The 17417-nt window shown below is 43.5% G+C and overlaps 1 protein-coding gene across 1 annotated transcript; it reads right to left on the bottom strand.

The window, feature by feature from the left end:
• Positions 1-3349: 3349 nt before the first annotated feature.
• On the bottom strand, positions 3350-17193 carry NAA30 (N-alpha-acetyltransferase 30, NatC catalytic subunit). Its single transcript, XM_035103576.3, has 5 exons — positions 17113-17193; positions 16047-16982; positions 9314-9437; positions 6685-6740; positions 3350-5264 (listed from the first exon to the last, which is right to left on the bottom strand). Exons 2-5 carry the CDS (start codon positions 16977-16979, stop codon positions 5127-5129), a joined length of 1251 nt encoding a protein of 416 aa, XP_034959467.3. The 5' UTR covers positions 16980-16982; positions 17113-17193; the 3' UTR covers positions 3350-5126.
• Between the last annotated feature and the right edge of the window lie 224 nt (positions 17194-17417).

Below are 17417 nucleotides of genomic sequence, written 5' to 3'. Positions count from 1 at the left end.
TAATGAGGGTGAAAGAGGAGAGCGCAAAATATGGTCTGAAGCTCAACATCAAAAAGACCAAGATCATGGCCACTGGTCCCATCATCTCCTGGCAAATAGAAGGGGAAGAAATGGAGGCAGTGAGAGATTTTACTTTCTTGGGTTCCATGATCACTGCAGATGGTGACAGCAGTCACGAAATTAAAAGACGCCTGCTTCTTGGGAGAAAAGCAATGACAAACCTAGACAGCATCTTAAAAAGCAGAGACATCACCTTGCCGACAAAGGTCCATAAAGAAGGCTAATCGCCGAAGAATTGATGATTTTGAATTATGGTGCTGGAGGAGACTCTTGAGAGTCCCATGGACTGCAAGAAGATCGGACCTATCCATTCTGACGGAAATCAGCCCTGAGTGCTCACTGGTAGGACAGATCGTGAAGCTGAGGCTCCAATACTTTGGCCACCTCATGAGAAGAGAAAACTCCATGGAAAAGACCCTGATGCTGGGAAAGATGGAAGGCACAAGGAGAAGGGGACGACAGAGGATGAGATGGTTGGATAGTGTTCTTGAAGCCACCAACATGAGTCTGACCAAACTGCGGGAGGCAGTGAAAGTTAGGAGTGCCTGGCATGCGCTGGTCCATGGGGTCATGAAGAGTCGGACATGACTAAACGACTAAACAACAACATGACAATTCAGCGCTGCACTATCCTGCCTGTGCTAACATTCCAGCTGGCCACATGTGGCAATCCCCGCTCTATTCCCCCCCATGTACTGTTCCAGGGGTTCTCCTGACCCCCTTTAGCCAATTTTTTTGGGGGGAACGGGATATCATGCGGGTTTTTCTATCCACTTCCTCCATGCCACGTATAACTTGATGGACTTTGATCATGTCACCACTGGCTCAGCTTTCTCTAAAAGATGTTGATTCCCCAGAGGTCCTGCTCTAAAGACCAAGTGGGATGCATGGAAACCAGATGTGCTTCTAAGGAGTTTCTTACACGAGTCAGTAGGGATGCAGGAAGACACAGTTTTCTGTTCTGCTCTCCACTTATCACAAGCAGCGCTGCTTCCATTCCTCCACAGTCCGACTTCAGCCAACAACTGTATTATTCATTTCACTGGCTGCTGTAGCCAAATTATGTAACTGACATAATTACGTTGTCATTACATTATTCCACCCCATTAATTTAAATGCATTAGCTAGCCTAGCAGGACCAGTGGTCAGGAATTGTAGTCCAAAAACTGATGGAGACCCAATTTTGGGAATCCCTGGTCTACACCAACACCCTGTTTCCAACGTTGACCAACCAGATGACTTTGAGAACTTAACAAGCAGAGAAGGTAGGGATCTTTAATAAAGAACAGTGCAATCTGGAAAAATAAACCATCTTTCTTTATTCTAGAGGTCACGGACTCAGCATTTTGGGGAACTTGGAAGCAATTCAGCCTGCTTTAATGGCAAAAGGCAATGTGCACTGAAAATTCAACATATTAAACATACTAAAGCTAGCCTTGGCCAACCTGGTGCCCTCCATATGACTGGGGACTATAGGCCTCCATCAGCCTGTTGCTTCTTGGGGCTGTAGTCCAAGATATTCGGATATTCAGAGGGTATGCTAAGCAGCTGCAGAAAGGGGCACCTTACCATTTCACTTTTGGGGTTACTGGGATACAGAACAGTAGGCAAAACCAGATGACAGAGGTAACCACTACATATTATGGGAGGTAAGTCGTTACAGCCAGTGGCTAAAGGTAAAGGGACCCCTGACCATTAGGTCCAGTCATGATCGACTCTGGGGTTGCGCCGCTCATCTCGCGTTATTGGCCAAGGGAGCTGGCATACAGCTTCCAGATCATGTGGCCAGCATGACAAAGCCGCTTCTGGTGAACCAGAGCAGCACACGGAAACGCCGTTTACCTTCCCGCCGGAGCGGTCCCTATTTATCTACTTGTACTTTGATGCGCTTTCGAACTGCTAGGTTGGCAGGAGCTGGGACCGAGCAACGGGAGCTCACCCCGTCGCAGGGATTCAATTAAATACAGAAATGCAGCATTGTCATCCAGCAACGGGGAAAAAACCAAGGCAAAATCATAGCTGTAATTTTTGTTTTGATATCTGCTTGAAGTTATCAACTAATTAACACTATCTGAATCAAGTTTCCCCCCCCTCACAGTGATTTGATGTAACGCAGTTGTCAGGACTGCAAAGAATGTTTTTGTACTTGAAGACAAATCTCTTTTGGAGAAAACATTAGAAACTGATTGGTTAGTTGAAACTGTTCTTTTATATATAAAAAAACAAAAAAAACCACAACACCCTCATCTTGATGCTGCAACAGCCCTTCAGAACACGCCTTTTGCCTTCTGAAACTGGGAATAGACAAGTACCTCAAACATGGTCCCAGTTCTGTTTTGCCACAGTTACTAATACTTCAAGCAGCATTCTTCTGAGACAAGAAAGATGTACAGTACACAGCATGCATGCTCAAGATTGTATATGAAGTGGACTCAATAGTGGCATTCTGGAGGACTTCAGCCAGCTGGGAAGAAAAAATACAATCTACAGATTAAATATTCCTAAAATGCACCTAGGACAGATCATTCAGGATTATGGCACTTTGGATTTTAGACGAGAGGTTTAACATGGGGGAGCAGTTAAATATGCAAGCACAAAAACGAGAAAATTTCTGTATGTAGAGAGCTAGCACCTTGAGAAGTAATTGAAGTTAAAATGTTTCATGGCATGCTGATTTTCATATTGCAGAGGGTCCCCCCCCCAAAAAAACCCCCAATGTATTCAAACATGCAATGTACAGCTGAAAAGTTATATAGTCCAGGAAGAATTATCCTTTGTTTTTAAAAAGAATTATTTCTAATTTGTCACCAAAAGCCTCAATAAATAAACAACAAGGGGGTTACCAGCACTTTAAAGAAAATCTCATGATTTTATACCAGAAAACTCACGTCAATTACTCTTACGGTGGCTTAGACACAGAGCTCCAATCCTCCTGGCTTACTTTCTGCAGTGGCAAACAAAATTATATACTGGGGTGGGAAGCAGTAATAAAAAGATGCTTCCATTATTATGTCACTGAGGCATCCCATTGCCCAAACTCTTGGCTTTATTAGTTGCAAAGATGGACTTGCACGATTCTTCGACAGCTAGACCCTGGTAGGAAACAGTTGCCTGGCGATGCTGAACAGGACATTATCTGCTGCTGCAAACATGGTAAGTGAGTTTGCCAACAGGGCACTCACTCGAATTGGTAAGGAGCTAAAACTAAGGCCTGATTCAGATTGGGGCGGGGGGGGGGGCACGGTGGAGGGAGAGGTGAGCCACACAAATTGTGTCCAGAGAGAAGTGCCAGTTTTAAATTAAAATCCTTTATTTTTCCCAAATACAATTCACAACTTATACATACTGGGGGAGATGCTCAGTCTGTGCAAAATAGGGGTGGCCTTCCTTTAAACTTACTAAGCTGTCCAGAATGGGTTGTCCTTCTCCAAAGGGTGACGGGAAGTCAGGTACTCTCAAATGTACAGTTAACTCAAACCATTGTTGTTGTTTAAGACAGGTTGAATCCTTAACAAACAACATAGTAAGGCAAAGTTGAATTCTGAAGATTTTCTTCTGATATAAGGAAATGATTTATTTTTCCATTGAGTCATCTAGGGTCATTTTAATGTTTTGCTTATATATATTGGATATAATATATATACCAACGCTGTCATTGCTGAACTGCCAAAAAGAAATGATTTGCTTTACATATTGCACTGACAGACAGAAGTACACACTGTGCAGCTGCTGAAAAAGGATATTTGTTTTAACAAGCCGATGTAGCCCATTTTGAAAAGGGGGTTGGGGTTTATATTAAACCATTGAACACATCTCTGCCAAGTTAATCCGAAGAAAATTAAAACTGCAAGAGTTTTGGCTTTTGTAAAAATAAAATAATAAAAAGGAGAGAAAGCGAATGCAGCTTAAAGATGGGTATGGTGCAACTTGAAATTTATTTCCAAGACCAAGAACTGAAAACTGAAACATTTTTAAGAACACGGAAGCAAAACAATGTGAATCCAAATCAAAATTACGTTGTTCCAACTGCTTTAAAATAATGCCTCTTTACCTATTCTAGTGATAATTTTGATTAAATTAAACAAAAATTGATCCAAACTACATTAATTTACTGCTTTGTGGTTTTGTTTTTTATATATATAAAAAAAGATCCCTCGCTCTCTTTAAAGGAAAAAGTGCATCAGACTCCCTTTTAGCAGCCACTCAAAAAAATAGCTTACACTTCTTGCTGTAAGAGACGGGCTTTTTAAGCCCTCACCTGGGAAAAGTTTCCAAATCATAAATGAAATAATTTATTATCAAATCCAGAATTTAAATAAAAGCTGTTCTTGCAAAGACAAAAAAAAGGGGGGGGGCAATCAAGAAAAGAAAAGCATGCACTCAAAAGTTAGCGGTGGAGACAAATATACTATCTATACAGGCACTGGCAGACGCAATTTTATTGTCACCGTTACTCGATGTAACACACATCCCACCCTACAATACATTTTTTTCATCCACTAATCACTGAGGTACCAATATTTAAGAATGAAAAGTTCAATATTGAAAAATAAAACCTAAAGTTGAAGCAGTTTTTATTTTCCCCAAAGGGAGAAAAAAAACCTATGGTGAGTTTTGTATGAAATGTTAGTATACTTATAGTATTTTTTTAATTTTATTTTTACAATCTACATTGGCTTATCTCTTTCTCTCTCTGGAACCGGGAAAAAAAAAGTTGTGTTCCACATTACACAGGTTCTTGGATAAAATGTTCACCATCTTATATATCAGGAGTCAGTAGACTTGCAAATGAAAAGGGGTCTTGGCTACCTACTGGCACATCTTCCTGGTTACCAAGAGGATCTGAAGTCTGAAACAACCTGTTGCAAATTCAGAACAAGACGTGCCATGCCACACAGTGCAACGATTTAGGTGCGACGTTCGATGAGACACTCACAGAGAAGAGCTGCATGGAAGTTATTTATGTCCACCTGCAAAGCAATTTCACACAAATTGCATTGCATGCAAAGGGCGCCGCTGCCCGGCTGGTTGGGAAGAGGAGTCCTGGGCGCAATGATGGCCTCCTATCAACGCAGCCACAGTTTAAGACGCAGTGCATCAACTCCATTTAAATAGTATCTGAACAGCCTCTTGTCTCGAACAAAGCCAAGGTTTTCATAAAGTTTCAACGCAGACTTGTTTGTGATCTCAGTCTCCAAGACAACCTACAAAAGAAGATGACATTTTCAAGCGATACTGCATTTTTCTGAAACTCTGAGGTTCATTGGATTGATATACCCTGTTTCCCCTATTTTAAGACGTAGTCATAAAAAATAAGCCATAGCAGGATTTTTAAGCATTCAAGGAATATAAGCCATACCCCGAAAATAAGACATAGTGATAGGCGCAGCAGCAATGCTGGCCGCGGCAGGAAGAGGAGGGAAAAAATAAGACATCCCCTGAAAATAAGCCATAGTGTTGTTGTTGTTGTTTTTTAGTAAAAATAAATATAAGACGGTGTCTTATTTTCGGAGAAACATGATTATATGTGTATGTGTGTGTATCTCAGATTCTTGTATTTCAGCTTCAAATTATCTGTAGTCCCATGTCACAAGAATATCACTATAGAAACCCCCAGAACTGGGCAAGGAATCAATTCGCTGATTCAAATGTGCATGTTTAAATCACCTGTCAAGCATGCGGGGATTTTTTTTGGGGGGGGGGGGAGTAATGCATTTACAAAGGAGGACCAAGGTTTGCAACTACAGTACTGCGCTTTTAAGGGTGGGTGTCTCCCTCTGGGTCACATGTAGTTCCTCCAGCAAAGGCCCAACATTATTTTAATCAAAGTGTGCCACAAAATTCCCAAAGCTTTGCTCATAAACAAAAGGATGGGGGGGGGGAATTGCTTTCAGATTATGTGTGCGAGAGAGATTTCATATGCTTTTACATGGTAAATTTCACTGCCAGGTTTATCAGCTATGCACAAGCAATGCCCTTCATTGGTTCTTCTTGCTAGCTGGCACCTCTTCTTCCCAATGTCTCAACAAATGAAACTGATTTGTAAATATGTTACTAGAGATGTTGCATATATCTTTGTAAATCAAGAAAATATTTAATAAAAATAAATAAAATAAAATAATAAAGCCTGGTGGCTGCTAAGGGGGATGTTTGGGTGGGAAACCACTTCTGGGCCCAGACTATTGTGAAGAGAACACATTAGCCCCAGAGAATACTGAAGCTGCTGATACCCAAGATGAGTTTTCATGTAATAAAGCCTTATTAGTCATGTGGTGTTTTTTTTAAAAGAGCAAAAACTGTCACAGTTTTGCATGGTCTACAGCACCTTAAACTGTTAGTACACAAGCCAGAAATGCCACTTTAAGGTGCCCTTACTCCAGACGACTGTTAATTTTTCCAACTGTTTTTGGATGTTTGTAAAAACAGTCTTTATAGACACCACCGCCCTGTCTAAAACAGTCAAACAGATACTAACTCATTTCCTGGAGTCACAGAAAGCTCTCAGAATAATGTATCTTTCTGAATGTGTTATATACTCTGTTCTAACAGAAGAGTTGCTTACATAGCAAATGGCATTTGAAATAATGGCCTTCTAGCGAAGGGAGGAATAAAGAAAAGACTCACCTCATCGCAATCCCCTTCTACCATGGCATAAATAGCTTTCTTAACCAAGTTTGTACCTGGAATAGAGATTAAAAGCAACAAATTTAAACCACTGGCACAAATTATTTCAGCATCAATTAGCTCCAAGAGTTCAGGCTATGACATAAAAGCAAATGTACATAATTAATGATTACTATGCCTATTCTGTACAACCTAGATAAAATACCTTCTCTAATTCAAAATAAAAAGGCCTCTTAGCCCTCTGCATCAAATTGGGCTGGGCATTTCCTGTCTCCCAATTCAAACTGAAGCACTGGCCTTATTGAGGTCTTTTTAATTTTATTTTTACTGAAGCAGAAGCACAAAGCAGCTTCCAGGAAAACAACCACCAAACAATAAAACCGATTTAAAATAATGAAGGTGTTACAACAGCCAGGGACATCTAGCCTGCAATAGTATAATGAACTGTATGGCCAAAAAGATTATGGGGTACAGGATAAGGGGCTAAAAGTGTGAGGCATTATGGGCTGTGCAACTAAGGCCTTGGCATTAAAAAACAACCACCTTCAATTGGCTACATTTTCAGAGTTTTGCATCTCACAAAATGTCATGCTTTGGACACTCCCCTCCCCCAAGTTTTGTATTTGGTCCCTTAGTGTAGTTCAGATTTCCGTCTAGATGTATTTTAACTGAGGAAGTCTACCATCTGAAGATGTTTTACAAGGCAAGGCAACCACCTCGAAGAGCATGCACTGCACATAAAAGAGGCTTGCCAATCTTCAATAGGATGCAACTAGAATGAATGCTGGGGGAAATAAATGAGTTTCTGTGTCAGTGAATAAGCAGGGAACCAAGCTGTGTCCAGTAAGTTGCTGCTGTGGACAGAGAAAACCAAAGCACCCTGGTGTGCCTGCACAAGGGACTCTTTGGATCCCTGCCGGTCAACAGTATGCTGTACCAGCGATCTGAAGCAATGGCCCATGAATTCACTTACTCCCAACTGCAATGGCAAGATTTCCTCTCCCTGTTCCCTGCAAAGCAAGTCTTCAGAGCTCAGAGGGCCAAGGCAGAGCACCAACGTGGGAGCTAGTCTCATCTCCTTGTGGAATCCTGGTCTGAACAAGGAGGTTGGGATTAAATTGTTGTTGTTTAGTCGTTTAGTCGTGTCCGACTCTTCGTGACCCCATGGACCATGGGGGATTAAATTGGAAGCCGCCAATTTCTGTTGTTGTTGTTGTTTAGTCGTGTCCGACTCTTCGTGACCCCATGGACCATAGCACGCCAGGCACTCCTGTCTTCCACTGCCTCCCGCAGTTTGGTCAGACTCATGTTGGTGGCTTCAAGAACACTGTCCAACCATCTCATCCTCTGTCGTCCCCTTCTCCTTGTGCCCTCCATCTTTCCCAACATCAGGGTCTTTTGCAAGGATTCTTCTCATGAGGTGGCCAAGGTATTGGAGCCTCAGCTTCACAATCTGTCCTTCCAGTGAGCACTCAGGGCTGATTTCCTTCAGAATGGATAGGTTTGATCTTCTTGCAGTCCATGGGACTCTCAAGAGTCTCCTCCAGCACCTCCAGCCAATTTCTGTAACCAAGCCTAAAGCCGAAGTGTATTTGGGGAGGAACGCCTAACAAATTCCTTCTAAAATGGGAGTGGGAGAGTAGTTTCTGCTTCATATCCAATTTCATTCATGGTGCCTACGTTTGCATTAGGGGGGGGAGGGTTCTCCCCTGGCTTTTGGTTCATTTAAGGCATACATAAAATGGCTGGCAACTGGTAGTTGTCAAGCTACATCTGGCCACCTGAGGGATGCCATCTGTTCACAGCATATGTAGGTAGATAGATTAGGGGTTTTATACTGTAGCAGCCACGAGGCCCCGTAGTGCCCAACACTGGCAATTTCCTTCAAAATGCAGCCATGACACACTTCAATGAATTCATGATGGCTCAATTTAACAAACACAGCAAACTTGCTGAGAAGATGAAGTTATCACCTGGTGGTGGGCAAGCTGGTGAACTCCCAGAGGCCCGGTTTCAGCTTTTTATTTCATTTTTGTTTGCTGTTCCCTCAACACAGACACACATATATACAGGAAGGGCATTAGGAACTGGAGGGCTTTTGCTGATTTGCATGATTAAGTGCATGTGCTTAAGACATGATTTTCATAACATGGCTTGCATATTATTTTTATGAACATGGGATGCACCATACAGCTGTAAGTATTCCACAACACGATGATGAAGCTACTCTAAATGAAAAAAGATCAACTCTCTTTTCCTCCATGATGGAACTCTAAACAGGGTATCTGAGAACTCAGACTGAGACCCAGACTGGTGCATCTTATGTTTTCAGGTCATGCCCAGTTTCTCCATCTTTTGTGTTACATTATGATTATTTAAAAACTAACTATAGTCATATGGAACTGTTAATGAACAAGCAAAAGCGGATTATCATCAAGAGTCTATTATGGACTTCAAAGACTGTAGAGATGGGCTGGAGAACTGCAAGTTTTCTCACCTAAAAACAATAACATTCAAAAATAACTTGTAACACAAGAAGGGTGTAATCAAGATTTCATCCCAAAGCACCAACTTATCAGCAACTTTTATATTTTTATTTATTTAAAAAGGACACAAATGCCATTCTTACCTATGCCTTTTCTTCTGTATTTGGAATCCACTGCTAACATGGCTATATAACCTCTGCGGAACATCTTTTTGTGCATATCCAACTTGCAGACGATGGCACCTACACACTCGTCTCCTACCATTGCCTTGAAAAAAACAACAACCCAAGGACATTTTTGTAGATTAAGAGGGCAATATGCAGTGCCAGAAAACCCACCATTCTATATAGTGGTACCTCTACTTAGATAGGATAGATAGGATTTTTAGATAGGATTTTTTCTACTTACAAATTTTCAAATAGGGTTGCCTCGACTTACGAATTTTTTCTCCCAATGCATTCCTATGGGATTCGACTTACAAATTTTTTTTTACATACGAATGTGCATTCGTAACACATTAAATTCGTAAGTAGAGGTACCACTGTAGGTACATTTACAGCAAGATTGCTTTCTGGAAGTTATTTGCTTTACAAATACAGTGGAACCTCAGGTTGCAGCCGTAATCCGTGATGGAGGCACGTCTGCAACCCGCAGCGCTGCATCTGTGCATGCTCGTGATGCAATTTGGTGCTTCTGCACGTGCACAAGTGGCGAAACCCGGAAGTAACCCTTTTCGGTACTTCCGGGTTTCCCACGGCCCGTAACCTGAAAACGCATAACCTGAAGTGTCTGTAACCCGAGGTACCACTGTAAAGGAAGATGAAATCTCCCAGTAACTAAAGCGTACACTACACATTTTGTAGTATGGCAAATTTCGAGTACGATTTCTAAATTGTTACATTGACTGGCTTGGATTCTAAGTAGCACAAATTTAAGAAAGCTCACTTTCCTGTTCCCTTGAAGCCCCACCACCCTCAGAAGTCTCTCTCTGAGGGGTGGAGGACCCTCTCCACTGTGTGGGACAGGGCAAGGGGAGCTGCTGGAGGAGTTGCCCCCAACTGGGCAGAGGGACTGTCTGCGAGCTTCATCTGCAGAAGGCATCTCTGCTCAACAGCCCCCTCCCATGCCTTTTAGGAACACCCTCCTGCTTGGCCTCTCCTCAGGGGCTTTTGGGTGGATGCAGAAGGCAGAGGAAAGTCCCCTTGTGAAAGCTTATTTCTGCTTGTCATTTAGGATCTACTGATTTCAGCCTAGTTCCTATTCTACACAGACCTCCTATAAGATTATGCAAAGGAAAGCCTCGTGTAATTCAAAGAATGCATCGATACCAATACAGTGGTACCTCTAGTTGAGAACACCTCTGGATACGTATCCTTCGGGTTACGCACACGACAAACCCGTAAGTAACGGAAAGGTTTCCACTGTGCGCGCATGCGCAGAAGCGGCACCTCTGGATGTGAATGTTTTGGGGTAAGAATGGACCCCCGGAATGAATTAAATTCGTATCCAGGGGTACCACTGTACTGCACTTTCAGGATGCACTTTTCACCAGTGCTTTTTTTCAGGGGGTACTCAAGGATACAAAGTACCGGCACCTCTTTTGTTGTTGTTAAAAGTGTGGCACTTACTGTAACAACTTCATGGTGAGTACCACTTTTTTTCCTAGGGAAAAAAGCACTGCCTTTTACTCGCCTGAGGAAAATAATTTTGAAATTGCGAGAAGGAAATACACAATCTAAGCATTATTTAAGTTGGCAAGCTGTTCCAATGATATACAGCCACTGTCCTCTAACCATGAACTAAGCTGGAAGTCACAAACAAAGCTGCAGTCAGAGAGAACTCCAGAAGCTATTCTGGAATAACTGGTTTGAGGACTGCAAAGAAGGGAAAGAAAAATCTACACTCCCCAAACACCACTTTTTACCTCTTTCACACAAATATACACAAAGTTTTTAGATATATAGGTAGATCACTTGCCATAACTATTTTTTGTTTCAGAATTCTTATTCTTTCATCAAGATACTAGTTACTGATAACTTAAGCACTCGCGGAAGTTAACTGTACATTTCCTAATCCACTTATGACACATCTGCACGCATAAATAAAATCTTGAGTGAGGAAAGAAGCTGCAAAATCAATTCATTTGAAAAGATTCATAAACCTATGTGATAGAAAATACTGAATGTGTAAAATTTATCACAAAGGATTAACTTAAGGGGAGATTCCATGCTAAATCTGCACCTCTCTCCTCTCAGATCTAAGTCTCTACCCACAAAACCTGTGCAACAGGACAATGCAGAGACCAACCCAAGCACTCTGGCTCTTGCACAAATTATTCAGAAGGAAAAGCTACTGGATTTAAAATTCAATCCATCACATCAAAATGTTTTCTTAATAAAATCTGGCATAGAAGGGCCCCAAAAGTTTTTTAAGATATAAAATAATTAAGAAACAACAGTGAGTTGCAGAGGAGCTCAACTACCTTCTCAAGTTCTAAAACACAGGGGAGGGGGAAATCCCCAACCTATGCTAAATTCTTGCCTTAGGCTGAAACCTTGTACACATTTTATATGTTCCAGCCAGATCCCGAGAAGTGTCACCGTAATGCTGAATATGCTAAGAGAACACCAATTTTTGTGCAAAGAAGCTCGAATGTATTACATGACTGTTCATGCTTTATCTTCTTCTTTTGTTAGAGATACCAAGGGTAATAATGCACAACCACTTGGAATCAGGCCGCATTATAGGCTAGCAGCACAAACCAATTACAGTTAAGCACCCTGAATTCTGATCAAGTTCAACAGGAGAGATTTAAGCAGGTACGGTACTTAACTCTCCCATTGTGATCAATGGGTGAACAGTTTTTCTTCCTAACAAGCCTCTTGGAACAAGTGTGTATTCATGAAGTGAGTTCAAGGGCACACACACACAGTACACAATAGGCTTACTCGCCTCTTGCTAGGGAACAGCGTTTGCATAGCAGGATGAACAGAGCCAGCTGCTTGAACTTAGAAATGCTTACACTGGCATACAACATAAGCATTTTGTGCCCTCATGCTGGCACAGCTGTTCTCTTACATTCTGTCCTTAGAGGTTACATGGAGTCTTAGAATTGGTAGGTAGGCAGGCAAGAGTAGATTTCATTGTGCAGCAGCAGCAGAAGCACGGAGGCTATGTTATGACATACAGAAGATGACATTTCAAGCAGCTTTCTCTTAAGATTTCACTCAAGTCATGAATAGAAGCAGGTCCCACTTAGTTCCTAATGTCTTAAAAGGGCACCCAGCCAATTACTGTTACAAGCATGAAGAAAGTATGCAAGTTAGAATCCACTTTGAAGTGAAGCTAGGGTCACGCACATGAAGATAACAGGACCTGCAGAAAACTTTGGTAGTCTTTTAAGCAGTGGGAACAAAAAGAGCCTTGCCTTAAACTTCAGCCGCAAGTCACTTCTCATTGACATACTGATGGCCTTGCAATAGTGAAGACAAAAAATTCTAGAGATAAGCAGCTGTAAGCTAACGTCTTTCATCTTTGAAGCCAATGAGCAATACCTGAATTGCTGTTGTCACTTTATTATCCAGAAACAATAACTTTCTGTCTCTAGTTCCAGCAACACAGCTAAATGAACAGCATTTCACTTGGAGCTCAGAATTTAACCAAAGCTGCTTAGAATTTACATCTCCAGCTTTTATTCACGGGCCTCATTCAGTCACCACACTAGTTCAATCTACAAACCATAGTTTAAAGATCAGGGACATGTGACAAGTTTCCATTCTCTTTCTGCCTCTCCTCTTCTCTCATGTGTGCATATACTCCCTTTCTTCCATGGTTTGATTTGAGGTAGCGCTAGTTAGCATTTATCAATGTTTGCATCTGAATCAAGCAAATCTTGGAAAGAAGAGAGAATCTTTGAGAGGACAGGGCTACAGCTCAGTGATAGAGGATAGATCAGGCATCCTCAAACTTCGGCCCTCCAGATGTTTTGGCCTACAATTCCCATGATCCCTAGCTAAGAGGACCAGTTGTCAGGGATTATGGGAATTGTAGTCCAAAACATCTGGAGGGCTGAAGCTTGGGGATGCCTGGGATAGGTGGTCACAGCTTCAATCCATGACATCTCTAGGTAGGGTGGGAGAAACCCCAGTCTGAAACCCTAGAGCAACTACTGGTCAGTGTAGACAATACTGAATTAGACGGACCAACAGCCCAATTCAGTATACGGCAGTTTCCTGTGTATGTTTCTATGACAGATAGAAAGGAGCAAGCATTACTGAACGCTAAGTTTAGACTAGGCCACTGGATAATAATCTATAAAACACAAACTGCAACCAAACCAGAAGTTTACCATAAAGTAGCACCATTTAGAAACTTGGCCTAGTAAAAATTTGGCCCTTATGAGGGCACCTTTAAATTTCTCGTTTTATGTTCCGTTAGATCATTCATGTTCAACATTCACAAGGGTCCAAGCTCACCAGACTTCTAAACACACAAGCAAGGAGAGACTATGGCATATCACCAGCATTAAAACTTTAAGCAAGGAAAGTCCCATTACTATAGGAAGCTTAGCGCTTCACTTCAACACTACTGTTTTAAAAATAATAAAAATCAAACCTGACTTCAGGAATGTTGAAAGTATCAAGCACGGACTACAGACAGATTAATTTTGTTAGAGGCTAATCAATCCGGGAGGACTAAGCATCTTGCAGCATTATTAGTTTTAATGTGTTCAGAGAAGAGAAGCCATAAAGCTTCAGGAAGAACATTTTGTATTTGATAATTAGAACTTCCACAGATCTATTAGCACTGATAAACCACTGAAACTCACAAATGCAATGTTTGCTTGCTAGAAGGCCTTCCAAAATTCAGTTTTGTTGGGTGCTCTTGTTCAGCTTTCTGGATCATCAACCCTGCAAATGAGTGTTTAGAAACCAGCCTCACAAGTGCCAGAAGCTGTGTAGAACAAAGGTATTGGCTGACTCAAGTTGAAATGCTTAATCACTTTTCTTAAAAGCAGATGCTTGTGAACACCCTCAGTCCTTTTACCAAATGCAGCATGTAGGCAGCACTATACTAAAACAACATGGTGTTCAGTTTTGTTACTGAGGCCCAGCCAATGGCTTCTGAAGTCACATAACCAATCTGCTGAAGCGATACACAATGGCTGTGTGATTCACAGACCTAACAAGAAGTGTGATGAGCATTTGGACTGATGCTGCCAGTATGAAGAGCCATCGCTTGTTTTTCCCCGCAAACCATTTTTGTTCTCTACCTAGCCAATTTATGCTTGCCCATGAGTGTTCTCTTCTCCACGTCACAAACCCTTAAAAGCTGTCTTACTAGCAGTTCATAAACATTTAAAAACCAACTGATATAAAACCCATAGGTGACATTTCCTTGAAAAATCTGGGAAACATCTTACAGTATTACACTCTCACGAAATAAATTCCAAGGATTATAATATTAAAAGGCTCAACAAGACACCTGCACAATGGTTAAAAACCAGAAACAGTTCACAAAGTCCATTTTATCTCCACTCATAACTGCCCTTAGAGACATATTAAGTAATTTGCCTTTCCCTTGAATGTAGTTTACCTCTACTCTTCTACTCTCCTCATCATCCGGTAACAGCACAGCTTTGACCCTGAAATTATTTATTACTTCTGCATGTGCATCCATAAAAATAAACATAAGAGGAGCTGACAAGTCTGAGCTCTCACCATATAAACCTGCAGTCCAGTCTGACTGTTATTTCGCTATATGGCGGAACACTAATATTTCCCTTTAGCATTGACAAGTTCTTTAACATATTTAATGCAGTAGGAGTGCTTGATTAGGTTTACAGATTCCCCTGTTCTCTCTAACACATCACAAGTAACTGTTACCCTTCAATGGAAAATTCCCCAAAGCTTCCACACACAGTCCCTCATCTATATGGGTGTACCAGCTGCTGTTTTTGTAACTAAAATGTATACTTCAGACATGCATTTTTATGAGACTTTGGATGATACAAAAAAAGTAAACTTTCTATTTAAAATTGGCACGCCACAGAAAAAAGGAGAAACCATCAAGTTTCTAGCTCTGTGATCACCTCTTTCAGCATTCTGAAATCTCTGCAGGCCTCAGTACTCTACCATCACAGAATAATATCTAAAAGGTGAGGCAGTTAAATGAATATTAAAATAGCATCATTTGGTAGAGACTAAGAAGGAACACAATTTTCAAGGTATGACAGATGACAGCTGTGTTCCAATTTCATTAGGGAGAATAAGAACTGAATACAATGCAAAAGAGATTTTCAGTACAGCACAGTTCCACAGTGGAAATGTATTACTACCGGTATGTAATGACACAGAGTATCTATTTTAGAGACTTTTGAATTGCTTTTCAGAAGTAATGTGGGCTTAAATCAATGCTAGTCTGTAGGAATATGGGACTATACAGACTAAAATGTTTCTAAAAACTTCTCTACAGATATGAAGGCTGCCAGCTTTCATTTGATACCATTAATATGGCTATTTCTCATTTTTACTGGGCTGAAATTGAGAGAGGGAATGCTAAAAAAAAAATCCAATGAGAAAGTAATGTCAATGACAACTAATGCACACAGAAAGTTGAGGGTCTCATTTGTACATGCACAACCCAAATTTGAAGTTACACTGAAATCTTCATAAACCAAAGGCTTACACATTCCTATGCCAAATCAGCTGAGCCAAGTTGGTTCTGTGTATCATTCATTTCAACCACAAAGTGACCAAATGTGGACTAGCCCGAGACCACCGCCACACCACCCACTGCTCCCCCTCCCTGCACCGACCACCCCTCAACACAAACTTCTTCACCATGCCTCCTTCCTTGCCCCCTCCCCCAACTTACCAAAAAGCAAAGCTGAGGCCAGTTGTGGATAAAATACCTATATGTGTAAATGGAGTAGGGTTCAGACAGATCTTTGGTGATCAGTCTCATGATATCGGGCATCTGCAGCTCAGACTCATAGCGGACGTATTGTATTGTCAGGTCCCCTTCCTCCTCCTCCTCCTCCACCTGCTGCTGGGGGCCCCAGGAAGAGTCCGTGGTGGGGGGCCCCGGGGAGCATTTCTGCAAGCTGCAGTTGGAGGCCAAGGACCTGGACAGGAGCAGCAGGGACTCCTCCTCCTCCCTCTCCTGCCGGCCTCCTCCTCCTCCTTCCTCTTCCTCCACCCCTCCCGCTCCAGCCAGCCCATTCGTGTCCCCTTCAGAGGGGGCAGAAGCAGCGTCGTGGCGGCGCTTCTGTTGCTCCTGGGGCTGCGCAGTCCTTGCCTGGGAGCGGGGGACCCGGTGGTGGGGGTTGGGGTGAGGGTGGTGGTTGCTGAGCGAGGCGGGAGGCTGCTGCTGGGGGGGCAGCTCCGGACCCTCTTCCTGCTGCTGCCCGTGTCCCATTGTCTTGCCAGCGGAGCCGGGGCTGGTGCTGCTCCTACCGCCGCCGCCGCTTCTCTTGCTCCCCGGCGGGCGCTGCTTCTCGCCGCCGCCGCCGCCGCTCAGGACCTTGCCCTTGAGGGGGCCGCGCAAGTGCCGCAGGTCCGGCGCGGAGATGAGCCCGTTGAGCTGGTGGTTGCGCCGGTGCGGCGGGTAAGGCCGGCGGCGATCTCGGGCGCCTTCATCCCCGGCCTCCTCCTCCTCTTCCTCGCGAGGCCTTCTTCCTCTTCCTCCCTCCTCCTCCTCTTCCTCCTCCTCTTCCTCGGCGTCTCCCGGAAAGGGCAGGAGGAGCGAGACGGCGTCTCCCGGGGGCGAAGCGAGGAGGCTGCTAGGCCCGGGCGGAACCTCGGCCATGTCCTGAGGCGGGAAGAGACCGGCAAGGGGTGGGGGGAAAGAAAGGGGGAGAAGCGTGAGAAAGAGAGGCGACCCCCGCCCAAGATTGTCCCCTCGTCCACACGCGCCCCCGGCCGCCCCTTCTCCGCCTCACCCCAAAATCTGCTCCTCAGCAGCAGCAGCAGCCGCGGCGCCTCCCGCTCCCCTCCTCCGCTCCTCCTCATCCAGCGGCCGTAAAGCGAGGGCAGGTTTCCCGTCAGGCCAGGCCGCCGCCGCCGCCGCCGCCGCTCTCGCGCGAGGGCGGGCGAGCAAAAACCGCGACACTTCGCGCCGGCGCCTCGCTTTACGGCCGGCCCCCTCAGGAAAGGGCTGCGAGGGAAAAGGAAGGAGAAACGGCGTAAGGGGCAGGGCCTCTCCGAGAGGGCGGGGCGTCGCTGCTGCGCGCGCCGGCGCGGCCCC

This window comes from Zootoca vivipara, chromosome 1 (assembly GCF_965207765.1).
Source record: "Zootoca vivipara chromosome 1, rZooViv2.hap1.1, whole genome shotgun sequence".
In the NCBI taxonomy this organism is placed as follows: Eukaryota; Metazoa; Chordata; class Lepidosauria; order Squamata; family Lacertidae; genus Zootoca; species Zootoca vivipara.
Note: the sequence above shows the minus strand (reverse complement) of the source record. Positions and strands in the feature narration are given on the sequence as shown.